A 26,295-nucleotide genomic window follows, 5' to 3' on the forward strand; every position below is an offset into this window, starting at 1 on the left:
CTGGATACTCAAGTAATAGTCTGTTATCCGAAGAGTCCTAATGATAAGCAAAATAATTAGATAAAGACAGCAGGCTTCTAGAAAGATGTGCTCATAATCCCTAATCCCCTGTCTAAGGGAAGAGGAGTCAGCCAGCTAGTGAGAGTGGTACGTGCTCTGTACAGCAGTACAACTGCTGGCAGGGCTGGATGCAACAGGTGAGGGTTTGGGGCTGCTGGAGCTCTTCCCACAAAGCAGTGCTGTGTATGTATCTCTGAGTAAACTCAGACTTTCTGTTCCAGGGCCCACCTGCTAGTCTTGCAGACAGGCCATCCACTTTAGCTGTTTTCCCCTCCACAGTGGTGTCATAAATGACCTTCAGTTAAATAGATTCCAAGGAATCAACTTCTCTTGAAAAAAAGATTTGTTCTGCACTAGACAAAAATACTTTGGGGAATACATTTGACCTACAAGCACCGTGTGCATAAAGCCACAAAGATACCAAATTCCTGCAACTTCCTTTCATGGTGCATTAGGATGATAGGAATCTGGCTCAGAAAACCAAGCCGAGGCTTGCTCTCTCCTCACCTCCACTAGGGAGAGGTTCAGCAGAAGAGAGGTCTTCTTTTGAGTGTCTGGGTATTCTGTACTCAGCCTGAAATTCTGGTTTATACAAGACCAAAACAAAAAACCCAAAGGATTATTGTCCCTCTAGTCTCAGAGCGTTTTTGGCATCTTCTCTGGGAGAGATCAGAACAGCTCCCAGGAACTCATTGTTGTCACTTCAACAAACATGACTGTTGTCCAGGAAGCAGGCAGAGCACTGTGAGCTCAAAGCTGTGGTAACTTTAGCAAGTGTGACATTCACTGGGCAGAATGTAAGGTCCTGTTGCAATAATTTTACCCATAGTACTGGAGGAACAGACAGTGAGGCCATATACTCCAGCAACTATGAGCCAGCACATTGGGAAGCTCTGTAGATCCACAGCATCTTCATTACTCTTCCTCTTGCTGGTGGGTGAGTACTAAACCACCTTCCTTAATTTTAAGAAATATAGGTTATTCCTAGAGTTTGGCTTGAGAGTTTATCTTCTCTTTTTTTCTCTTTTTTTTCAAAAAAACTTTCTGCTGAGGGCTTCCCCAGGGTGCAGGAAAACTGTATCTAGTGTTGTGCACTGCATTAAAACATACTGTTCTTTATAGATACCTTCTTTCTTAGCTAACAGAAATGTTTGGAAACAGTGTATTTGCCTGTCCTTTTCAAGAAGAAAGGCTGTGTATCATCATAGCTAGAAGCTTAATTTCTATTTTGGTTGTCTGGTGTATTAGCAACTGGGTATTGTCACAAGGTAATTATTCATATCCACTGGTGAAAACCGACCTCAGCCCAGGGCAAAAGTCATGTAAGTTAAGATGAGCAATGTGCAATTGTTGATCACTAAATCATAGACAACTGGGAGCTGGATACAGCTTGTATAGCACCCTCACGGCACCAGCTGAGTGTGAAGCTGAGCTCTAAAGCCAACAAAAAGACCTGAAAGGCAATCATTCAAGTACAGGAGGGCTTTCATCTGGGTTGGAAACTGAACCCTATGTGCCCTCAACCTCTCCTCCATCTATCGAGTGAGAACAAAGGAGAGGAGGCTCAACTAGAAAGATGAAATTTTCCACTGACCTCCACCCACCATTTTGGTTCCCTGATGCTGTTGGCTGCTGGCAGAAGCAGTTTGCAGGGCTGTCTGGGTTTACTCCAGGCACCAAGAAGTAAGTTAGAGGCTCCAGAACTGGAAGAGAGATCAGGTATATTTTTATTCTTTCCTTTTGTCCCTCCACCTTCTCTAGCCTGCCTTGTGTATTTCTCATTCATAGCCAATGATATGGCCTGGGAAATGATATGACATGGGAAAGTATCAACCTGCAGATTACATAAAGGGGAGGCTGGTGGCTTAGTAGATGCTCTGTTAGTATTGGCCAATGTGGAGCACATTGTCACGTTACAGGGAGTCCCGGAGACCTTTCTCCCCTTGTGGTTGAAAACTGGCTGTGAACTACTGACTTCATATGACAATGACCTATTAGATCATCTAATCATTTTTCCAGGTCAAGACAAGATCATCCATGCTTTATTTCTCTGTCCTCCGTCTGGCTCAAGTGCTTTCACCAGAAAGCCTTGCATTCCTTTTCAGGAGGGATTGTGCCCTATAACCTGCATTAGAGGGGACCTACACATTGCTCTGCTAATTAAGCAATTGACTTTAAAAAGCTTTGAAGCAGTGTCAACAATGCATTTGGCATGGTATGCTCCCAGATGCCAATATGATAAGGGCATTGTCTATTTGAACACTAGTGAACTGGTATGTTCCACTTTTGCAACCTTACAAATGAAAAGAAAAACAGAAAAAAAGGAAGGAAGAAAGGCAGGAAGGAAGAAAGAAGGATAGAAGGAAAGAAAAGAAGAAAGGAAGAAGGAAGCAAAAAGAGGCTCTGCTGAGTCTTTCTCCGTGAAAATCCCAAAGAGAGCTGGGGTGAAACAATACAGCTGGCTCCTCTTGCATTTTGATTTTCCTAATCAGCTTTACATTACATGTTATTTTGTTGAATGTAGGATAACACAGGTAACAAGGCCAGTTATTTCATGACAGGAGGTGCAAATAAAACTCATAATGAATAGAGGCAACATCAAAATACATCGTTCTTGCTCACTTATGTTCTCTATGCCACTAAGTGGCTAAGTAAAAATTATACTTTTTACATCACTAAAAGGAATAAAAAATATAATTATATCACAGGGAATACTTCTGGCAGAGAAGAGATTCTGTGGCCATTCCTTGAAAACAAGGTAGCAGTAGCACGTATTGCTTTAGCTAAAGCAGGAGTATCCAGTGGAGATAATCAGAGTGTTGCTTAGGTTGGAAAAGACCTTTAAGATTGATGAAGAGAGACTCAAGACGAAACTGCCCAAATTCCCTCTAACGAATAACCAAATATATCACATTGGAATATTTGATGGACAAAGACTGTAATACATCAAGCTGCCATCAGCTTTGTCAAGTATTTCAGCTATACTTTGCAATTTGTCAAAGTACCTTTTCAAGATACTCAGCTTTTATGACTGCTGCATTGATACACTGATATCTAACTGGAAAGGGAAAACCTGGACCTCAGATTCCCCCGAGAAGGTCCGGTGAGCTCATTGCTAAGATTATGTGTGAACATGAGGATAACATCTCATCCCATATTTTTAATAAGAACTACTCGTCTTAGGAGACTGGATACAAAACTACAGTAATATCTGGGTACCTAATTCTCAGATATCCAATTCCCACGGGTCAGTGCTCTAGTTACGAGGCTAAAATTTTCACTTTGAGGTAAAAGCACAGAGCACCAAACAGCTCTGAAGTTTTTCACATGCTTTATTGTTGCCTAGATTCAGAGCTGAGCATGTATTTTCTATATTTTTGCATCCGCAACTTATCTCTCACGTGGTATTTAAACTGTAAGCTCTGTAAGGTGCCATCCTTATAAAGCACCTGGAAAAACAGAGCCCTGCTGTCTGACAGAAAATGTCAGTGCTACTTCCATACAAGTCATAAATAACAATAACTGTGAATACAACTGTGGTTTTCGCACAAGCATGCTTAGAGGAGCCATTCAATAACTCTCAAACCATTCATCAAGGGGTTTGTTTTCTCCATTGCCTTGCAACATTTCTCCCTGAGCACAGAGAGGCTATTGTCATTGAGAAGCCAGACCCAGACAATAGGGTTTCACACTCTTTGGATGGCAATAAAAGACTCAAGCCAAGGGAAAATCAAGACCTTCACTGTGGGATGGTCTCCAGTCCTTGAGAGGGCACCAACTAGTATGAAGACAGACTATTTCACTTGAAGAAAATAAGACAACAGAAAAAACTTTTCCAATATTTGGTCTGAACTCTTTCTTGGTGACCTCTGTTGGCTTATTTTCAAGAGTTTGTTTTTCCTTCTTTTTGAGACAGCAACTATTCCTCTCATCTTCTGAGCCCAGTCTTGTTCCCAGAAATGAGATCCACTCATACTACTCTTAGCTTAAGGATGTTTGATACTATGATTAGCAGCTGAGTGAGAGAAGGCAGGTTTAAATCTCTACTACAAGAATGTTGTCCATGTTTTTCTAATGAAGAGTAGTAGGGCAATGCGGTCCTTTCACAGAGAATAGATATCACCCTCAGTATCAATGCACATAGAATGCTAAGGTGCCATCCCCTTTATAGGATCTGCTGGAGGTTTAGTCTCTGGCAATGGAGATTCTTCTCACAGTTTCAAGATTTCCTATTCAAAACTTTTAAGAAGCTTATGTTTTGGGATGCAGGCAGCTGCTTTAGGATGCACAGAGATTCACTGTACTTGTCAGAACAGAGTTGTCTGTGTAAGGGTACGTGAGTTTTTTTCTTTGCCCCAAAAGCAGTTGAAGCAGGAACATCAGGCGCTGAGACTTTTTGGGGTCGAAAGAAAAAGATTAGTGCTCCAGGTGGAAATGTGGCTAAATGGATTCCCAATTTCACCCAAAGCCGACAAGGGCATTAATCTTCTAGTATGACAGTAGAAAGGAGCTGAGGATCAGGAAAAGAACTATCTGTATCTGTACTCAGTGAACATAATCTAAGCAGGAACTCAGAAAAAAATCTTTATAATCCTAATAGTGGCTACCCTCAGGTCCTAATTCCAGGATCCGTTCTTTGTACTTGTTAGAGGTCAGGAGCAGCTGGAAGTCTTATTGACCTCAACCCTCCTCTTCTTTCTCTTTCCTGGTACAGATGTTGGCGTTAGTGGTGAAAGTACAAGCAAGGAGAATGCAGCAGTAACCCGTATAACGGCACAGCCTTCATTGTTGACAACACCTAAGCAATGGCACCTTTTGGTGACTCAAACACCAGCCAAGGAAAAAGCCAAAGAGGGTGAAACTGTGGTTTTGAATTGCCACTATAGCAGTCCACAACATCCCTCCCTGACTGACCTGATGGTGAGGTGGTACAAAGAAGATGAAAAGGGGCAGATGGACCTTCTACAAAACAATGTGACCATCTTGCCAAATAACTCCAGGGTTTTCATGAGTGGAGACTTGTCCCAAGGGGATGCCTCCCTGATGATCCTCAATGTGACAATCAATGACCATGGTATTTATTTCTGTGAAGTTACACTCCCGGACGGGAAGGTGGTGACAGGAGATGGCACAAAGCTCAGGATCAGGAGGGCTCTGGGTAATACCTGATGTTATTTATTGCTTTCCTCTCTCTTCCACATCCAAAACTTGTCTACATGCTTGCAGAAAGAGTGAAGTTGGCTTCTTTGGCCTCTAGCAGGTAGACCCTGATGTCATACAGTGTAATTGCTCTATGGCATTTCTCATTGTTTTCATTAGGCCAGCTAATTGATTGGCTTGCCTCTATAAACAGTCACACAGCTGTTATTATAAAGAGAGTCATTTACAACCAAAAAAAGAGGTGATATTTTTTTCACTAAAATCAAAGTCAGTGCCAGGAGCGAAACAGTCAGGCAATTTCTCTTGTACTCACAGCTCTGTTTGGCAGAACCCCTATGAGTGACAGATGTCAAGATATCGTCTCAGAAAGTAGCTCCAAACTGCTTTATTTTTGACATTATTTCTCTCCAATCCACTAACTTGTATATTCATTCCTTAACTCTGGATGATATAAGTAATCCCACAGTAAACATGAAGATCACATTACATAATTTCTGCTTAATTTCATTCACATTAAAATCAAAGTAGCATTAAAAGTGCCATACTATGTTTTCTTAGTCTCACAAATAGACACTAGGCATATTAAATAAAGAGAGAAATTGCTTTGCCTTTATCAGCTGGAAATGTCAAAGCAGCTTTCCTTTTTATGTAGGCTAAACACATTCCAGTCCCAACAAATCAACACATCAGAAGTTTTTTATATCTTATTATTTAATTAACAAAAAATATCACCTTCTGTGTCAAGAGTAAATTATGCAAGTGCCATTTCCCTCTTATTCATTACCAAAGCTTCTAGCTCACTGAGACTGACTAACCCTTTGCCCTTTTGAGCCTGAGTTCTCACATTACTAATTTTTATAAAACTACTCAGTTTAAATGGTAGCACTCATGAGGCAAGAAAACTGTGCCCCCCCTTCAAGAGCTTGGTCATGTGTCTAATGAGGTTTAACAGTGGCTTGATCTCATAGTGTCAATAGCGCAGGTTACTCTTGCAGTGCCTGCACCCTGGCCAGTGTAATAGTCTTTCTGTGTTCCTGAGAAGATGATTTCTACACTATGCCTGAATTAAAGGGACAAGAGGAAAGGAGAAATATAATTCATAAAGAAATTTTACATGCCACAAATCCAGACTGTCCAAAAACTGATCTAAAATTGAAAAGGGAAATTAGCTGACTCTGTCCATTACAGGAAGCGAAGGACATATATTTTGAAATAAGGTGAGTAATGGTTCTACAGCACCTTCGTTGTCCTCACTTCTCTGATTAAATGAGCAGCCTCACAAATGGATTTAACCTACAGGACACCTTCCTGTATGTGGGAGAAAGGGGTGGGTCTTTTTTACTAATAAGCTACAGCTGGTTTACTGAACGTCCATCCATTCAGCAAGGCAGCACAAAGTAGTAGCGGCTCCTGTGAAACGGCGGCCCAAAGCTTAGAAATCTGTGTGTGAATATGGTAGCAATACCATCCAAATTTCTAATGAAGCTTATATATAGCTGCATAGGTATACGTACAGATCATACTGTGATTGTAGATAAAACTGGAAGGTTTTTACTCATTCATTTATTACCTTTACTGTGTGAGTCACATGGCAAAACAACTACCATGAGAATGGGGCAGTCACTTTAAATCTGGTCAGATCAATTGTGCACCATGGAGCGGCCAGTTTCCCTCTCTCTAAAGAGACATTCCTACTCTGTCAGACTTTAAGCTACGGGTCAGATGCTTTCTGTGCCGCGTCCCATAACCCTGTTATGGTCCATCCTACCCTGCTCACCTCACCAAAGGCTCTTCCTGAACCATCCTTCAGTCCCAACAAACGATAAAGCCAGAATGCCAACGTGCTCTTATCTCAAAGAAAATAATATCGTTCCATCTCTGCCACACAACAGTTCCAAAGAGCAGCAAACAAAGAAAGCACTTCAGGGGGTCTTTGCCAGCCCTCTGGTACTGCCTCCTTCAGAAGTAGACAGGGAAACCAGTGATTTCCTCAAAACAGTCAGAGTATTTTCTTCCCTTTGAAAATAAAGCATACAGCTATGAATCCCAGTTTGACATACCATAGCATCCAGCTGTTGAGGGAGATTGCTAGGAAGATAGGCCTGTCCTATCTCTAAATCCTCAGAAATTATAGCAGCTTCCTACATAGGACTGAAAAAAATCAATAGCTCTGTGGTGCAATACACTGTCTCCTGTGTAGAAGCCCATGATTTCATGTCAGACAAGACATCAGCAAAATCGATATCACAGTAAGTAGCTTCCTCTGCCGCCACTGCAGAAAACACATTAGCTGCATTGCATATGCTTACCCAGACAACATCTTATGTTATTCTTTCTACCTTCCCTTCTCCCTCAGGCTTGTTTGGCATAGAAGAATCCATTGGAACAATCATTGGGGTTGTGGCAGCTGGTATTGGCGGTGTGGTGGTTCTGATCATTGTTTTAACCCCACAGCTGAGGAGGTGTGCCCTCTGCACGACACAAGGCTCTCGCCAAGGTATGGTACACAAACCAAAACCTGGAATCCCTTGCTAGAAAGGTGAATCCAATTACCTATTTCCAAAAGTACTTTCTTTTATTTTTTTTTTTAACTAAAGGGAGAATTAGGCATTTACTTACCTGTGGCTAAACACGGAATCTGGTTCAGGAAATAAGCAGTGTGGATCAAACGCTAACAGGACTGTCTGTATATTCCAATCATTTATCAAATAGTTCTTTGTTTATGTTGGGTAGAGCTTCATGCATAGCCCTAATGAGTTACCTATGAACAAAGCCATAGGATCTTCTTCAATTGCCACTTTTGGCAAAGGATTTTTCAATGAGATGCTGCTGCTTCTTTTAACGAAGTCCTGGGTCTCCTTCAATTCTTTTAGGTCTGTCCTGAAGGCTGGTTCTTCCTCCCACTAACCACATGCTTACATGTGTATCCTGTAATGCTGGTCCACAGAAAATCACAGAATCACTAGGTTGGAAAAGACCCACTGGATCATCGAGTCCAACCATAAAATCTATGATGGCCCAAGTGAATGTTTGAGGTGTGTTTTGTAAAGCCCTGTAATATCTTTTATTAGATCCGCTGATCAGGTTGGGAAAACTAGGTGTTTTCCTCACACATGAGCCAAAGAAATGACTCTGGAAGAGGCTGGTGCACCTGAAAGTTCACCTTTTCTTCCCAGCTCTGTCAGCTGGTCTAATTAGGCTAATTAGAGTTGGCTGACACCGAAGGCTGGATTTTGAAACAAACTTAGTTCCCCTTTTGTGCAACCCAAGATGCGGTCTGCGTTTCAGATCGAGCTCGGCTAAATTTTTATCCCCTCCCTGAAGGGATGGAGGAAGAGCTGCTCCTGCCATTCCCTGGAGCGCTGCCGCCACCTGATGGCCAGCTTGGCGGAGAAAGGAGCTCTGCCCCCCTTCCCAGGGAAGTTCTTCCAGCCCTTGAGAAGCTCACCCACGCCCCCAGGTTGGTGGTACCCACGCAGCATCATCCCTTTGCAAATCCTTTGCCTGAAGGGTGTTCGCAGCCTCTTTACGTGGCAGAAAGCCTTGGAAGAGTTTATTGTGTTGTCCTAACTCAGTATTGCTCACTTGCTTGCTCTCCTTTCCTTTTTGCTCAGCGTAGCTTGAGGTGCCGCATTACAGGAATCGCTGGAAGATGCAGATCCTACAAGTGGAGCAACTTCTGATGCCCCATAAGCCAAAACCACAGCCCTAGATGGAATAAAAGCTTTAGCCTCAATACATGTGGCCTTTGGCATTTTTATTTTTGTTAGTCTGTTTCCTTTTTTTGCAGCTTTGAAAGCCACAGTGTCAGGAGATCCAGCATCCTCCTACAGCGAGGAGCAAACCAGCCTTTTTAAAAGGACTTTGTATAGTATGTTCACCTGCTGAAACCCCACTTAGTTTGGCCACATATCTCTGAACTTAGACTCTGATGAGTTACCTGGTGTCTTTCCCTGCCAAGATTTCTTATTTTAAAGGTGGTACTCAAAGTTTGTCAGCTGTGCTTCAGAAAAGAGAGAAGGAGCCTGACCTGGCCTAGGCCCCCCAGCTGGTAACACCTACCCGAGAAAATCAAATGTGTTGCTCCTGGTGGTCTAACAGTGACTCCTGTCTGTCTGTGCTTCTTGGTATAAAGGCTGTTGTCCTGTTGACTTGCTCCAGCCTGTAGGTTTGTAATGAAGAGGAAAGAAGGACTACTTGAACATAGCTACCCCTGGCTGAAAGACTAGGATTTTGGTTTATTCTTGTCAGAAGGAAGCGTAATGTTTCAACCGAAGCCATTGACGCCGTTTAAAAAAGGGGAGAGATTAAAGATTTGCTTACATAACTAATGTTATCTATAGCCCCAGTCTCCTGACATGACAATAATTCATTGCCAGGTTGTCAGTGACCGGGTGATATACCAATACCCACACAGGAGAGCAGCACATCAGCTCTGAAGTGTGTGTGGCAGGTAAGCAATATGTTCTTTTGCAAAGTATAAGTATACAAGCCAGTAAAAGTCAACAACTCTTGCTAGCAATACCCCCATATAACCCTGCTTACCTTTGAATGTACCTCAGAAGTATCCCCAGGAACATCAGGGATAAGACAGCTGGCTACATAAGCTAAGAAACACGCACCTACCCCCACTCCCCAGCAACAGCAAGTAAGGTTAAAGACTTCCCCCGGACCAGACTCTGCTTTTTCTTTTAGTGAAAAGCAGAACTCCTCCAAGCACAAATAAGGAGGCATCCTCATTTCTTGTGTCCTGACTCCTCCTGCAGGTCCAGCAAAATAAAGTAGGTCACTCTACATCCAGACTGACTTGCCTCAGGTCTTAAAAGGCCAGTGTAGCTTTCCACTGAGGTTTTGGTTTTGTTTGTTTGTTTGTTTTATAAATCAGTCCAGCAAAAGTCTCTACATATTTTTCAGATCACGTGCAAATGTGTGGGAACTGAAAGCCAGGCAATGTGAAAGGAAAAAAAGCCATTTGGTGATGGATAACGTGTTCTCACTTCACTGCAGACTCAACCCTCCATTTATTCAAAGGCAGCCAGCAGAGCAGGACCTTATCCTTACTTCAACATACGTTTTACTCTGTCTCTCCTTCCCATAAACCCTGGCCTGACAGAAATTCTCTCCCACCACTGTTAGCTCCAGTAAAAGTTGTAAAACTTTATTTCATCACCTTCAGATTCAAAGAGTTAGAAGAAAGGTCCTGAAAAGACTATTCTGGCCCCCCATATCTGAAATGGCAGGTGGGATGAGTCCGTCCACATAAAAAGTCTGGCCAGAGAATGAGGTGTGGGTTGTATGGGGCTGCTCCCCAACACCTGGCTGCTTCTTGGTCACACAGGCATGCCATTTTTTCACATCGGTCTGTCAGGTTATCTGCAAAAGAAAATGTGAGCAGAAGATGAGACATTTTGTATCTGATAAGGGTGAGAAACAATTTTAAGAGGAATAATTCCTTGATAAAGCAATTCTAAGGGAACAGTGGCTATGGGAAGCAGGATGAAAGAAGGATCATCACACTACATTGTGAGTGGATCTGACCCTCCCCTGTCCTGTCCCATCTCTGTCAATGACTTTAACTGTGACAAACAGCATCAGAAAGGAGCAGCTCAAAGCAGATTGGCAACGCTTATAAAAATCTGCCCAGCACAGAGTGCTCCCTACCTCTAGGGCTGTGTGAGCAGTAGGGGTTAGCTTAATGGCTGAAGCTAAAAAAGAAAATTATTTTAGCTTAGCCTGAGCTAAAAATATTCCATTTTCCCTCAATCAGTTTCCCTTCTAACTCCTCTCCTTGCAAATCAGAGCCATTTCAAAAGAAAAAAAAAATGCTACTTTGAAAGGAAGAGCCTCCTGGAGGGACATTTGGAAACCTGGAGGCCTAGAAACACCCACCAGGCATCCTTCACTCATGGTCCACGAGCTGGTCTTATATCTCTGATAACAGCAGAGGAACCACGAAACTCCAGAGCAGGATCAGGTACCTGACTCTTATGAACTGGCAGCTAATGAAGCTGATCAAAGTTATACATATAGAACTATTTATACTGCAATTATATGACTACATGACTAGGTAAGGACCATAAGGTACATCAAAGCAACTAGCTCAGGTGACTATATTGCAAATTTCTGATTTTGAGTTAATGAACCCCATCTCACCTGTAGATAGTTATAATGCAGCCCTGGGCTGGTTTTGTTTAAAAGCACAGGGCCTTGTTTATTTGAGGCTGCTACTATAGATTAACACCCACCAAACCCTGCACTGGGCAGAATTAAAAGTGTAACTTCATGCCTGTGCACATGGTCTGTGTAACAAAATCAACTTCAACTGAGTATAGGAATCCTTCCAGATTTCAAAGGACTTTGCTGGGACACCCCTCTATCTGATAAATAAGAGTCTATAAGAATCACTTGTTTACTGGCAAAAAAGTGTTTCAAGGGTCTCACTGATGAGGACTTGGCACAAAGTCCATTTTTTAACTAACTATCAGTCCTGCCTGGTTTTCTCCATGCCCTTAGCTCCTCGAGTTCTTCCTTTGCTGTACCAGCCCCTGTCTGTCTAATGTGAGTACAAGATTCTGGCTTGGCAGCAATTTATGTTAGATCAGAATGATTTTTTTTGACCAGCCCCCACAAGATTCATCCTTTTCTATATTCCAGATATTTATTGAATGACATTTGCCTACATGAGATGGCATATCTTTTTTCATTCAACAAAAAAATTAAAAAAGAAAAAAAAAACCCACAAAATGCCTAACAGGCAGGAGAAGTCCCAGGTAAAATGAGTTTCTATTTAATTTCCCTGAAAATATCTGTGTTTATTACGCAGTGCCAGGTATCAGGTTTTTATTTCCTCTTGCACAGACGACAGCACAAGCAGTGCTGCTTCTGACATTTCTGGACATCATTACCCTAAGCCCAGCAAGCGTGCCTGAAAACTTAATCCTTCATCCCTTTTGTATGAATGGGATCAAGCATTACACCTTCACACCTCAGCAAAGCCTCCTGTGCTGTAGCCTGGGGTAGGAAATTAGCCTTCAGAGTGGTTTCTATTGTTCCTCCCCATGGGGGATGTTGGAGAACGCCAAGCCTGCTACGGGCTTGTGGAAAACAGTTGATGTATGCTTCTCAGGTCTTGCCCAGACCTCAGGTAAGGAATTAATGGCATTTATTTAACTTATGCTTATTAGCCAACTTGGAGCAACTGTAGCCAAGTGCATCCTTATGGGACATACTTTGTGCATCTCATGGGATCGATGATCCGTCTCACATCCACAACTAAGATTATTCCTTCACAGCAAAAAATAAGTTTTCCATACAAAAACATGTGGCAGAAAATATTAGTCAGCTATGGAAATACAGGTAAGCAGGAGGGAGAGTAGTTATACACTAAAGAAATAGACTCCTTAGCCAGTGCTTCGTGTCTAATAGGTTGTCCTGGCTCTTGGAAAATAGCAACTACAGACGTGACGTGCCCCATACCGTCTCTGCTGGCAAATTCTCAGCTGCTGGAGAGGCTGAGGATCACACCAGTAGAATATGGTCTTCTGATAAGGTAGAAATAGCCTTTTAGTGTTCAAGCAAGTAGTTTGGATGCTATGGGTAAAAGCTTTACTCTCACATGTTTCTTTTCAAACTTTCAAATTGTTCTACAATGGATTTTTACCATCAGGGACTTTCTAGAGCCTTAGATATAGAAGTGACAAATTCTAAGACTCAAGTCATCTGGTGTATGTCAAAACAAACTGGTGCAAGCCACTGACAGGCTGTGACTGTGCAAATCAAGACTTTCTTGACTGGGTACCAGCTGTAGAGCTGAGCACAGCCTACACTCACTGTATGCCTGTGGCACTAAGGAGCATCTGATTCTGCAAGCTCCAAAATTCCTGCTGGAGCCCTCAGGCTTTAGTCTGGAGCACCACTCTAGGCAGAGGAGCAGGCAGGCACTTTGTTTAATCTGTAGTCATGCAGTAATAGCACAGCTCTTCTCTAGCAGTACATAATGAGAAGTAAAAATGCGAAGGGTCCTGCTGGAGGGAGGACCAAAACTGCCATGGGAAGACCACCCGTACAGACTATCGCCCAGCTGTGGGAAGAGGCTGGTGAAGAGCAGGCATGCTTTATGCAGGTGAGTGGAGACCCTCCAGAAAGACATTTGCATCTCTGCAAAACTGAGGTGGCTTGTGAGCTCTGTGACTCCCACTTTTTAGCCTAGAGAGGATTTGGGTTACCTGGAACAGGTGGTGCTGGGGATCCAGCCTTCCTCCCAGCTCCAGGTGGGTGCTCTTCGCAAGCCTAGTGTTTTGGGCAGAGAGCCTAAAGGAGAATGAGTGTTGCTTAAAGCGGTTTTCAAACCAGCTCAGCATACACACATCTACCTCTGAGGCCCATGAAGAACTTTGTGCTTGCAGAGGAGGAAGCAAAATGAAGCTGACATGAGGGAACATTTGCTTACCACACTGCACGGTGTTCTGCTCACATGCCCACTTGTAGCTCTGCGCCTTGGGGTTGCAGCCTTCCTTCTCTGCCTTGTCGTAGCAGCAGTCATGCCTGTGGCAGCACCTGGGAGAGAATAAAAGTAGAGTTGGCTCATGACAGCAATGTTTGACCCAGCCTGCCAGTAAACCAGCTGTTGATAAACCAAGCACTCTGGCATACGTGTGAAAGTTCACGTGGCTTAGGACCTCATTAATGCCATATTTTCTCTCACGACCACTGTGCTTCTTCCTCCAACCTTTTGCCCTCAGAAAGGCAGGTGTGATCAAAAGAGGGCAATCTCATTGAAAGGGAGCTGAAGTGTTCCTGTGAGGTGAGCCACAATCACACACAACCTCAGGTGTAGACACATCCTATAATTTGGAGTCAGGATATTTTTTGCCTTCCTCAGCATCGCCAAGCAGCTTCATCTCTTCAATTCACCTGCACCTGACATGTTCTCTGGCCCATCCATTTTCTGAGAGATGGCCACAAATGCATCAGCTTCGATGACGGAATTCTTACCGGTTAACTTCAGATCCCTGAATGTAAACATCCACATCTAAGGCATTGATCTATACTCCTTTTATGCTTGTCTAGGACATAGCTCATATTATCATACTACAGAGATGTAACATAGGTGAAAAACATTGAATCTAAAGGTGAAAATGCATTTCATTGGCTGTAGAGGATGGTGAGGGTGACTAGCTCAGCTGATGATACCTCTCCTACAGACTAGTCAGTGAGAGAATTCCCACTGTCAAGTACTTAACGATTTTTAGAAAACTTGACCTCACTTGAATTTCATTCTCATAGCTTAGGGACTCAAAATAGACTGAGAAGGGATTCAGGATTTAGAGAGGTCCTCTGCCAAATAACAAATGTTGTTTCAGTAAGGATGCGAGTTCAGAGGCTGGAGACAGAGAGGAGTAATCTGCATTTCCAGGAGCCATTCCTGCAAGACCACTGAAACTCTACAGAGAAGCCATGCTACTAACTGACAAGCTGACAAGACTGGCTGATCTTAAGGGTAAACGAAGAGCAGACAGCTTTTAGAGGAGCTCTTGAGTCCTAGATATGAATCTGTTCAAGATGCTGATGAGCTGGCCAAAAGGGACCATGGCTGTGCTGGCTGCCTGTAGATTATCAAATCCAGTAAGAAGACCTTGATTGTTATCTTCAACACCTGAGGCCAGTGTACCTGAAAAGCCAATAAAAGCCTGGGATCCATCATTATGTCCTTTCTGGAAAAGTGGAACAAACCTGCAAGAACGGATAAAGGTCCCTTGTGCAGGAAGTAGGGCTTCTCCAGGGACCGCTTGGGAATTGCCAATACCTTACGCAAAAGCTCAGGAACATCACAAACTTCACCAGCCTCTGCTGCAGGAGGATTTTGCCCTTCTAGAGATTAGTTTACAGATACGAGGGCCAGTGGGCTCTGTGAAATGATAAATCCCAGGAAAACAAACAAACAAAACCCAATTATTGCAGTGCAAAGAAGAAGATCCACCACTGATGGATATTCTAATAAAATCAATGGAACCAGGTGAGGTGGATCATGTGAAAGAGACAACAGAAACAGACCAGTCAGATCTAAGTTAGCCTTCATGTAACTCCTGTGATTACACACGGCCTGAATTTAGTCCAGTGTGCTTTCCCTACCGATAGGGTTCCCATTTAGTAGTTAAAAGTAGCAATTTCACCCCACAGAGGAGTCTGCAAGATAAATGCCTTTTTTTCCTCAGCTTCCGCAGACGAAACCTATATGACGATTACTCACTGCATTGTGAAACCTAGAAATGTTAAGTTGGCAGTAGCAGACCACTATACCCTTCCATGCCAGCTCCTCAAAGAGCTTCAGAATGGGACTAAGTGCTATGGATATTTCCAGAAGTTTTCCCATGAGGAGTTATGGCAGTTGCTGCAGGTAAGACTTTATTCAGCTCATGGAACTAGTTCTGTTGGACATGATGGCAGTATCAGGCTGTGGGTCAAATCTTTATTGGTCTGGTAACACCTTACTCCTGGGCTTGTCCTGAAGAGGTTAGATGTGAAAGGCCAAAGAAGATCTTAGGGATCTGAACAGGCTGGACCACTGGGCTGGACCAATGGCATGAGGTTTAACAAGGCCAAATACCGGGTCCTGCACTTGGGGCACAACAACCCTGTTCAACTACAGACTAGGGGAAGTCTGGCTAGAAGGAGGAGAAGGACCTGGGGGTGTTGGTTGACAGCCGACAGAACATGAGCCAGCAGTGTGCCCAGGTGGCCAAGAAGGCCAATGGCATCTTGCCTTGTATCAGAAACGGTGTGACCAGCAGGTCCAGGGAGGTTATTCTCCCTCTGTACTCGGCACTGGTGAAACCACTCCTCAAATACTGTGTTCAGTTCTGGGCCCCTCGCTACAAGAAGGATGTTGAGGCTCTGGAGCGTGTCCAGAGAAGAGCAAAGAAGCTGGTGAAGGGGCTGGAGTGCAAGTCTTATGAGGAGCAGCTGAGAGAGCTGGGGTTGTTTAGCCCTGAGGATGCTGGGAGGAGGTTGTAGAAAGCAGGGAGCTGGCCTCTTCTCCCAGGTGACAGGGGACAGGACAAGAGGGAATGGCCTCAAGCTCCATCAGGGGAGGTTCAGGCTGGACATCAGGAAAAAACTTTTCACGGAAAGGGTCATTGGGCACTGGAACAGGCTGCCCAGGGAGGTGGTTGATTCACCTTCCCTGGAGGTGTTTAAGACACGGGTGGATGAGGTGCTGAGAGGCATGGTTTAGTGTTTGATAGGAATGGTTGGACTCAATGATCCTGGGTGTCTTTTCCAACCTAGTGATTCTATGATTCTGTGAAGAGAAGAATTTGCAGCCTTTTGGAAGTGTGAAAGTCTCAGCTTTTTCCAACATATAAGTCCTTGGCCAACATACCATATGATATGTCTGGGATGGACTATGGCATTGAGACACAACTGGGACACTTGTCATCTGGAGGAGCTGCTGACTAACATACCTGAACCTGCAGCACAGCCTCATCTGTCCTCAGGGAGGAGATGGCAGAGCAGTCCCATCATGGATATCTCGTATATGTGACACAGGGTACAAGAGGCCACAGTGGAGAGCCATGACTCAGGCCGGGCTGAGGCAGACTGCCAGCTGTAGAAATGAGGGTTTATGAGGTCTGAAGAGTGAATCAGTAGTCAGATCAGTAAAGTTGGTGTCAGTGATGGAGGAGTGTGGGGAGGAGGAACAACACAAAGGTAGATGGGCAAAAGTAGGATTTAGGAGCCTGCAGGCCAAAGGAATGAAACTGCTTTTCATAGAGAGCCAAAAGGAATGACCAGAAAAAGATGTAGGGGAAGAAATGAGGAAAGATCTTGGAAGGGGCAAAAGATGGTCTGTGAATCAGGCAAGGACAAGCAAATGAGCACTAGAGGAGTGTGCTAGCTTGTTGTGAGTACCCACTGCTCCTTAGGTGGCTTGGTGACAACAGGGGGATTGCATAAATTCTGCAGAACCACATGACCTGTGGCACAATTCTAAGGGGAAGCCCTTACACTGGTTCTTCCCAATGAAATCTGTAACTGCAGTGAGCTGCCACGTAGCTTACACCAACAAAAGCAAGAAGACTTTGGCTCATACATTACAAATACCTATTTCTGATGCTGTGAAAGAACTGCCAGGGAATGATGAGTAAGGAAACTATCATTGTCATTTTCCACCTTTGATGATCCCAACCTGTCTGGAAATGTCCTTTCCTTGCACCTGGGTCTGAGTGTTAAGCTTTCAATAACCTGCTAACATGCCATTAGACAAATGCAAACAGAGTCAACCAGCATAGAGCACTGGTCAACAGGTACGAAAAACAAATATAATGCAACCGTGCCATCTAGTTAGCAAACAACCTATTCATCTGGCTACAAGACAGCCCTAATGGCTACAGACAGCTCCAGCTGGTCCTCAGGGATCAGCAAGACAGACCCCTGCCGTTTAGCAAATACCATTAAGGTAAGAATTTGTCACCTTAACAGCACAGCCACTACCCTGTGCCCTTTTGTTTTGCTTTAACTCAGTGTCTGTGGGGAAATTCTACTCTTCCCTATGAGTTTGCCAGGAATTAGATGAGCAATATATGCCACCCTGCTTCTCACAACATTCAATGCTTTTAAGGAGATGCTGGACACCTTCAGGTCCTGCTTTACAAAATGAGTTCTGCAGCAATCCAGGGGAACAGAAGGGGGAAAGGAGAAACAAATCTATTGACTTTATGTGGAAGAGATGCCAATATGTCTTGAAGTGATGGGCCTGTGAGAGTGGAAAGAAAGGGAAAAAGTAATTACTGACAACTCCACATCGAAGTAAATGTGTGAAATAAACCTTGTAAAAGGATTACCCACTCCACACTTTTTTCTTTTCCCTTACAAGACAGGTGCTTAGAAGCACTCTAGCCCTGTCTAGACAGATGGATTGAATTGCTCATAAGAAAATTGCTCCTTTTGTAGGGGGTCTCAGTAACAAACCTAGAAGTGTCAAGAGTCATTTAAAACAGTGTTTGTCACTCAAGACCAGCAGTTTTCTCAATCCACTTCTTTCTTTTAAAGAATGGCAAATATGGAGAATAATGTCGATTGGAGCACAGGATGCTCAAACACACTGATATTTGCAGTAGTTCTTATTAACAGATATCAGAATATTCCTTTAGGAAACATGAAAAGGAAAGTTTTAAGGCTAAATGTAGCGGGGGCATTGCTGAATCTTGCCAGCTAAGAACATAAAGAAAATGTCTCTAGGGGTTGCTTTCTTTTTTTGCAGACAAATATTTCAGCTAAGGAATAATAATGAATGTACTTAAAGGATCAAGCTTCCTTTTCACAAACTGTGTAGTATTTTGAGGCATTTCTAGTTGCAGTTTCATTTTCTGTCATTAGGATAAAATCAAGATCCCATGGAAATCAAAGGGCAGTAGAAACACCAGCTGATCAACACATGGCCATATTTTACTCTCTCTACCTGTTTCTCAGGAGGTCTGACCACTCGCATCTCCCAGCATCACTTACACTTGGGGGGTCACCCAACCTCTATGGGAAAGAGCTTTTAGGCGACTCCACATAGCCCTTCGGTAAAAGAAGCACTCCTAATTAGTGAAGCCTGATTATGTGAGTTGGTAAAGGGCTAACAAAAATAATAAACATGTTTACAGACACTGCTACAGGTGGTGCTAAGCAGGTCAAGAGGTATTACTGAAAATTAAAAGAAGTCTTTACATCTGAAAGCTGTGACACTTTGTTGGCAGTCACACATTATTTCTAAGTCCTATATTGACTGCTTCATAGATTAAATGTTTCATAGGTAGAAATCAAGGATGTGAAGAAAGGGCTCTAGGACTGAAACCCTATGCAGTGCTACAGACTAGGAGAAGTCTGTCTAGAAAGCTGGCTAGAGGAGAGGGACCTGGGGGTGTTGGATGACAGCCGACTGAACATGAGCCAGCAGTGATAGGAATGGTTGGACTCGATGATCTGGTGGGTCTCTTCCAACCTGGTTATTCTATGATTCTATGATCTCACTGCATTAATGAAGACAGCTCTAGAGTTAGGGGACACTTGCTCTTCCATGCCCACAGAGGAGTTGGTCTTTAACTGTGGCATGTCTTTCTTTTTTACCTCGTTTTTCTGTCCTGCCAATTCAGTAAAAGTTTGGGTTTGTAGCAACGTGAAATGTCTCCAATGGCTTGATATTCTGGAAAGCTCTGTTTCCTTCCCAGGAAGCTGCAACCTGCCTTTGGTCCTACTAAGCAGCCCTTGCTTATCGTTAACACCTGGGCGGCTGACTGTAGATAAACAGATAGGCTTGTGTGCTCTGTATTTGAGGTTTAAAACCAGACAGGTCTGCAAATAAAAGGCTAAGAGCACACAAGAGTCCATTATACTCAAGATTTACATGCGTGCTAATTGCAAAGTACAAGAAAGAAACCTTTGACTGTAACACCTCCTATGCCAACTGCTTTTAGCCTGGCAATAGCAAGCACAGCATTTCCCCACTAACAAAGAAAAAGGGAAATAAAACCATGCTCACCCCTTTTGGTTTTGTTTCTTGATTCAGTGTGCACGAACATGCAATGAAGGCAACAGGTTTAGTTACTCTTTGCAGCGATCTGGGTTTTTTACAGAAGCTAAACAGCGTTACTTCCATTCCTGCCATTTTCAGGACCTTGCTGAAATAACTCTCCAAATACCTCTGCCACACCCCATTTTCAGGCAAGGCTTGCTCTCTATGAATAAACATGCAGCTATTTCACGAGATCATACCCTGATTCCTCCTTTGCCCTTCATCCCCACAGATTACTAGATCCAAAAAGCTCTGCTCTTACCCAGAAAGTGGTTAAACCCTCGTTCAAGAACCTGTAAGATACATGGGTCCTCACTCACAATTCCCCAGTGCTGTTCATCTATTTCAAGTTCCCCCTCCATGAAGCAGTAACAAGTTCAGGGAGTCACAGGAGTATGAACAGGGAAGAGTGAGGAGGTCTGCACCACTTCTGGACTCATAGTTGAGGTTTTTCTTACCAGTCTGTTTTATCTTTAGGCCAGCCTCGTCCTCCCAGTCCACAGTAGCATCCATAGCCAATATATGCCAAGGGAGACCGTCCTGTGCCACACGGTATAGCTCCTGCCAATTCAATGATTCCTCGGGTGTGCAGTGAATGGGATTTTCCCAGAGCACCTTTCCAGACTGCAAAGACAGGACATGGCTTTACACAAGGGTTAAAACCACCTGACACTGATTTTCCTGATGTCCTTTAAAGGGGACTTTTTTTGTTTTGATTGGTTGGGTGGGTACAGCCTTGACAATCTAATTAACCATGACATTCTCCCTGCAAAGGGGACTCCGAGGGCTAAGCTATCCAGGAGGCAGATACAGGGTATTTCTGCAGAGGGAATTCAGTTCAAGAAAGACTTACTAGCTCTGGTGCACTAGCATGTGATTGCAGCTATATTATATGTGGGAGTGGTGTGCCCAGTTTTGCACATCATGGAGCTCTAGCTGTTAAGCTTTGCAGGGCCTGTGACAGCACCATGCAGAGCCAGCCGGGCTTCACTGCACCCTAGAGCTCCCAAACCTGAGAAAACTTACTAGCTGCACCATGGTCCTAAGTGGGATGAGAAGCAGCAGAGGAAAAGCACACAACCAGACCTAACCTGGGCTCTGCAGGAAAATAATGAGGTTTCTATGTTACCCAAGATGTCTTACGTTATCCAAATTTTCCCTCCTGTTCAGGATATTTTGACCCATTCTCCAGATCTCAAAAAGCTGACAGTACTATTAATTTGCATACAGGGATAGCTACAAGTCCCCAAGACTTAAGGCTGAAGGTGTCCTTATTCAAGCACAGAGCACGTATGTTAGCTGAGATGTACGTGTACCAGCTTTCCTTTGAACATTTGGAAATGCTGGCAACATTTACATCCACTTCCCTTGTTACATTCCGCTTACTTCACAACATCAAGCTGGCTGCATTAATTTGAAAAAACAGACAAAGGAGCTCTGTGTCACCTGAAGTGTGCAGATGGGCGCCTGAACCAGCGTAGAGTTTTTTGAGTAATAAGTCTTTCAAGGAACAAGTGTACTTTGCGCTGCTCTATCACACACGGTGAAGCTACTCACCAGTAGCATCAAGACCCTTAGACCAGTCACTTACCTCATCTGCTTGTCCCACCCGTGCTCAGCCACTCTGAATAGAAAAGCCTGCCTACACAGGAGGATGTTGCACAAGACTTGGATGGAGAGGGAGGTAGCACCTAGGAGCTGGGAATCTGCCACCAAAGTTGCTTTGCCACCTGCCCCTGGCTACAGCAGCACGCTTGACCTCTTCAAAGCAATGTGCAAACACAGACTGATTAATCCCCTAAACCATCCAAGGACTCAATACTATTATTAAAACTGTTGCTTTCTTTTTAAAACCTTGCCTCTAATCCCCTTGCTTGGGCCTCTCCCCTCCTCTCCTGGGCTGGCTCCCCTTTCCAGCCTTATCCAAACCCCAGTGAGGATGAGGAGGGTCTCTCCCCAAGCAGGACAAGGCAGGGTTTTGCTTCCTCTCTGCAGCCTGAGCCCCCAGCAGGAATGAATTCTTCCTTCCACAGTTTTCACCCCAGCTATCGGTGCCTTGAGCAGTCCCAGTGCAGGGTTTCACACAGCCTGCTTATGCTTCCTGGGGCATTCCTTGGGGATTACATGCACATTCCTGAAAAAACAACAGTGCCTCTCACCTACACACTACTTGAGTGTTCAGATTTTGTGCTGAAAAACACAGTAGAGGGATGTTATCCAAAACTAAAGAGGCAACCTATTTCCCTTGCCTGAACAGCAACAGCTCCAGAGTTGGCAGCGGGCTCAGATCTCAAGCACTCAAGAGGAAATCTCAAGCAGTGAGCTGCTCTGGATTTCTGGTTAAAAAATCATGCTTTTTCAACCCACTTCAGTTTGCAGACCCCCTGAATGTTCCAATGGAGACAAAAATTTCTTTGTAGGCATTCTGGCCTCCTGAGGAGCAGCTTGTATTTTTTTTCTCAGCTCTCTTCTGCTGACCTCTTAGCCAGGGCTGCTGGACTTGGTCCGTTGGCCACTGGCTGAAAGCAGCCGAGGCGGGTGTAAGGTAACTGCACCTCACCCAGAATAAGAGAGGCCGTTCTTCTCTTGTGGATATCTCTGAGGATCAAGGAACTGTAATTACAGTGCGGAGCTGCTCATGAAAGCAGAGAGAAAGCCCCAAAGGGAATTGAGTGCAAGAGACAGTGCTTAGGGCTGCACGCTCTGTGGGAGCCTGAAATAACGCGGGCATCCAGGCAGCCTCTGACGTTCCCGTTTTGTTCTTTGAAAGCTGGCTGGATTTTGAACCAACAGTGGGTCACTGCAGCTGAGATGTCAGCCCCAGCAAGTACATTTCAATATTCAAGTGCCTGGATAATAACTTGACCAAGGACTGAAATTACTTTTTCTGTGCTGGGCAGCCAAGCCAACACAGCTGGGAAAGCCTTGAAAAAGTCTGAGTCTTCACAGCAACCTGAATTTAGCCATGTCTCCCATTAGGAGCGTTTCTAATCATTGGTTACACAATTAACGGGGCACTTCAGCAGAGAACATACCTGCGGGGAGGTGGGTGGAGGTGGATATGAAAACTTACACTTTCTACTTCCTGCTTAAACAGGCAGCCTTTGCCGTAGATTAAGGCAAGGTTTGGGGTTTTATTTTAAAACAAGTGTACTGCAGGTACAACCCCAGACCTGCCAGCTCAGCATTGCATTGCCTCTGTGTGTAGGGGCTTTATGTCAGCAGACATTTACAGCTCTTTTAAACCAGCTTTTTATAGATTATTTTTAATTCAGACTAATTGAAAACGCCTTACTCCACCATCACTGGTATAAAAAGGGGGTGTTTCTAGGAAGAAAAACAGATACAACCAACTTTGTAGCAGAAAACTATCCAAAAAGAAAATGACCCATATTTATATAGCCCCAGCACTGTAAACTGCCAGGGAACTGCAGGAAGGCAGCTCACTTACCCAGCCCCTCACTATACAGCTGGAAAGAGTCAAGCAGCGCTTTTTTTCCCCTTCACTTGGCCAAACCCCACTGATGTGCCATCAATCCTGCAAAGCTGATGGTAAGCAGAGAGCCTGTCCTGGGACAGGGGGGAGGCATGGGGAGGGAGAGGGACCAAGAGGTTGTACTCACCTGCCTGCAGCAGCATCAGCATCATCAGCAGGTGGGTGCCCATGGGCAGATCGCTCCTGCTCTCTGGTGCACCGGGATTCAGCCGCTGGTACTCCTGGCAGCACCTCACCGCTCTGCCAAGTGAGCTGAGGTGTGGGTGTGCTTAACAATCCTCCCAGGCTGCTGCCTCAGGGTTTATATATACATGGCTCTGTGCCCATCTGAAGCGAAACACCCTCTTCTGCAACCTCCTGAGCCCCAGCCCGGGCCCAGTCCATCCCCACAGCGAGCGTCTTGCTGCCTGGGGAGAGTTTGCGTAGCATCGCCTTTGGGAGGGAGGGGCTGCTGGCAGGGTATTAGGGTGGCAGTCCCTGGGACAGCCCAAGACACTCAGGCACTAAGCTGGGTTCTTTCTTTAAGCTGTTTTCTTACAGACCCTGGTTAACCTCTGAGTAGCTGCGGAAAAGGGAAGCCTGTGACCAGGCTTTCTGTGGCTTGGGCTCGCTGCTGTGGCGTCCCCCTGGCAAGGCTTATTTCTTTTTATAGATCGCTCTTTCCAGGGCAATTCTTTCTATTTAAATTATTTTATTTTAAGGCTGATTATTTTTCGCATTTAAAAGAGACAAAACTATAAAAGTCCAACAGAAAGAATATTGTTAGGAGCAAGTACCTAATTTTAAACTGACCAACAGAGCTAATTCTGTGCCACTCCTGAGGGAAAAAATTACCCTCTTGGGCCATTGCTGCACCTGACCGAGACCAATTCATTTCCTGAAGATTCACCAGTGTGCGGGTCCCAGACGTAGCAACAGACCTGTGGTTGGGGATAGTCCTCCGGGGCCAGCCGTGCCCTGGTCACCCTGGGCAGATGGACAGGCAATGGGGCAGCAGACAATGTGAGTGGGAAGGATGCCCCACGGTTGTTTCATCTTTGGAATCGAAACAGCTCTACGCAGCCCTCCAAGGCTTTAAAATTCCTGCCACGCTTGATACAGCAGCCTTGGCTGCTCTGCTAGGAGGGAGAGGAGATGAAGGAGACTGCTTGCTCCTTCCTTGCACATCCCAGTCCCTTCTCAGCAGCACCCTGGGTCTGAGTTCTCCAGGGTAAAGCTATGCCTTCCTTCTTAACGGTGTGGTTTTAAATATTTGCTCGCTAAATATTGGTGCTGGAAGCAAAGGTCAGCAGGAAGTCATTTACAGAGCTGCCTTCTGCTGAGACCAGCCTCGCTGCAGCAGCTGGCACTCTTCGCTGGGCAAGTTTTCAAGGTACAATATATATCAGGTGCCTTTTAAGATACAGGGCACAAGAAGACGGCAGAATTGGGTAAATGTCATGACAACTGGAAGCCTGGAATGTGCTGCCTGTCACCGGCTCCATGGAGGGCTGCATGCAGGCAGCAAGCAAGGGAGGAGGGCAAGGAGAGCGCATCATTCACACAGCTGCTCGGTGCCCCAGCTCCTCTGTCACAACTGAGGAGCTCAGGAGGAGCTCCGCAGCTTACGCTTCCTTCCTTGGGAACTTTCTTCAGTAACTATACATTTACTGAATTAATGGTGCCAATTCCTACGTATGTGACCAGTTGCTGGCTAATATTTAACCTTAAAAATGTAACTTTGCAGAAGGAGGATGCTGGCAGGTGGGTGCGCTTGTGTTGAGGGCTCTGTGGATGCCGGTCCTCAAACTGGTCAGTGAAAAGAAGGCCGGCTTTGAAGCATCAGGTGGGGCCTGGCTGGGCAAGATGCCTTTTTAGAGCAAGCTCCATCCCTGACACACACCTGATGAGGCCTGTTCTTGAGTGGGGACCAAGGAGGGGTTGTAAGGAACCTCTGCAGATGTTGTAATGGATTCCTGGGGTCCCCAAACCCAGCAAAATGCCCAGAGTGACTACTCTATGGCTGGGATTTATCAGTCATTTGGGTTTGAAAACCTACGTTTAATCTTGTTCTTTCAAAGCCTTCCTGATTGACAAACCTGTTCAAATAAGGCATTACAAATCTTCAGACCACAGCTAAATTCTGCTCTTCCCCTTCTCACAGCCCACTGCCCCCCAAACTGAGGTTTTTGTCCTCAGTTCAGCAATAAATACAAAATAAAGAAATGCAGGCTCCTTTGAAAGCAAATTGTATATGCAAGACTGGAAAAAACACTTCTGCAAGGTACTAGGGAGGGATGCCCAAATTCAGACTTAAAATGGAAAGCGGTATTACTGTATTGTTTCATTGTGATGGTTTCACAATGCTGACTGGTCAAGTTTGTTATTTATCTGTGCAATTACTACGTACTGTTGCCTAAGTTAATCAGCATCTTTATTAAAAGCTGACTGTAGTCGTACTATGTTATTGCAAGTGCACTGGGATCATGAAGGCATCTTCAGTACTGTTTAGGGAAACACAAAGAATTCCCTGATCTCACTCCTTCATGTGCCTTTTGCATGCTACCTTCTTGAGCTCCACTTCTTTCTAGTAGCAACAGGCTTCTCATGAAGGTGTTGGATATTGTCTCAGCAAACCCAGCTATACAGACCACTGGCTGTCCAAAATTGCATAGGGAATAAACATACTTTGAGCTTCAGGTCACTTGCCTAAGGCAATCAGTCTGTACTGTTTGAGGGCTATTTCTTCAGATGAACTGCTCTGCTGAAAACAGAATTACTTTGCTTTGCACCACCAAATCAGCTGCCATCAGTGATGATACTACCCCATGCTCCTGGGCTCTTTTATTTTGAAAGGCACTACTAGGAAAAGGTTTTCAGCAGAAGGAGAGAATAATTTATAACGACCCCACAGTTTTTAATGATGTTTACTCAATGAAGTTCAAGATGTTACACGTTCTTGTAGAAGCTGGGTTGTCCTTCATTGAATAATGGCTGTTCTTCCTCAAATGAAATACCCATTCATTTTTGTGGATGTCACCAT

General features: G+C 44.5%; 2 protein-coding genes across 3 annotated transcripts; one reads left to right on the plus strand and one right to left on the minus strand.

The window, feature by feature from the left end:
* The first annotated feature begins 889 nt into the window (after window positions 1-889).
* LOC138726122 (synaptogenesis protein syg-1-like) lies at window positions 890-8,956 on the plus strand. Of its 2 annotated transcripts, none has more exons than XM_069867569.1 (4): window positions 890-997; window positions 4,775-5,218; window positions 7,577-7,717; window positions 8,835-8,956. In XM_069867569.1, exons 1-4 carry the CDS (start codon window positions 931-933, stop codon window positions 8,837-8,839), a joined length of 657 nt encoding a protein of 218 aa, XP_069723670.1. In that variant the 5' UTR covers window positions 890-930; the 3' UTR covers window positions 8,840-8,956. The 2 variants fall into 2 exon arrangements, with proteins under 2 accessions (XP_069723670.1, XP_069723681.1); XM_069867580.1 differs by having other exon boundaries at window positions 8,840-8,956.
* A 1,374-nt stretch (window positions 8,957-10,330) lies between these two features.
* Window positions 10,331-23,960, minus strand: LOC138726136 (phospholipase A2-like). The gene is made up of 4 exons (XM_069867602.1): window positions 23,401-23,960; window positions 20,236-20,401; window positions 13,670-13,776; window positions 10,331-10,593 (listed from the first exon to the last, which is right to left on the minus strand). Exons 1-4 carry the CDS (start codon window positions 23,441-23,443, stop codon window positions 10,430-10,432), a joined length of 480 nt encoding a protein of 159 aa, XP_069723703.1. The 5' UTR covers window positions 23,444-23,960; the 3' UTR covers window positions 10,331-10,429.
* Window positions 23,961-26,295: the final 2,335 nt, after the last annotated feature.

The sequence above is a fragment of the Phaenicophaeus curvirostris genome, chromosome 1 (genome assembly GCF_032191515.1).
Source record: "Phaenicophaeus curvirostris isolate KB17595 chromosome 1, BPBGC_Pcur_1.0, whole genome shotgun sequence".
Taxonomy (NCBI): Eukaryota; Metazoa; Chordata; class Aves; order Cuculiformes; family Cuculidae; genus Phaenicophaeus; species Phaenicophaeus curvirostris.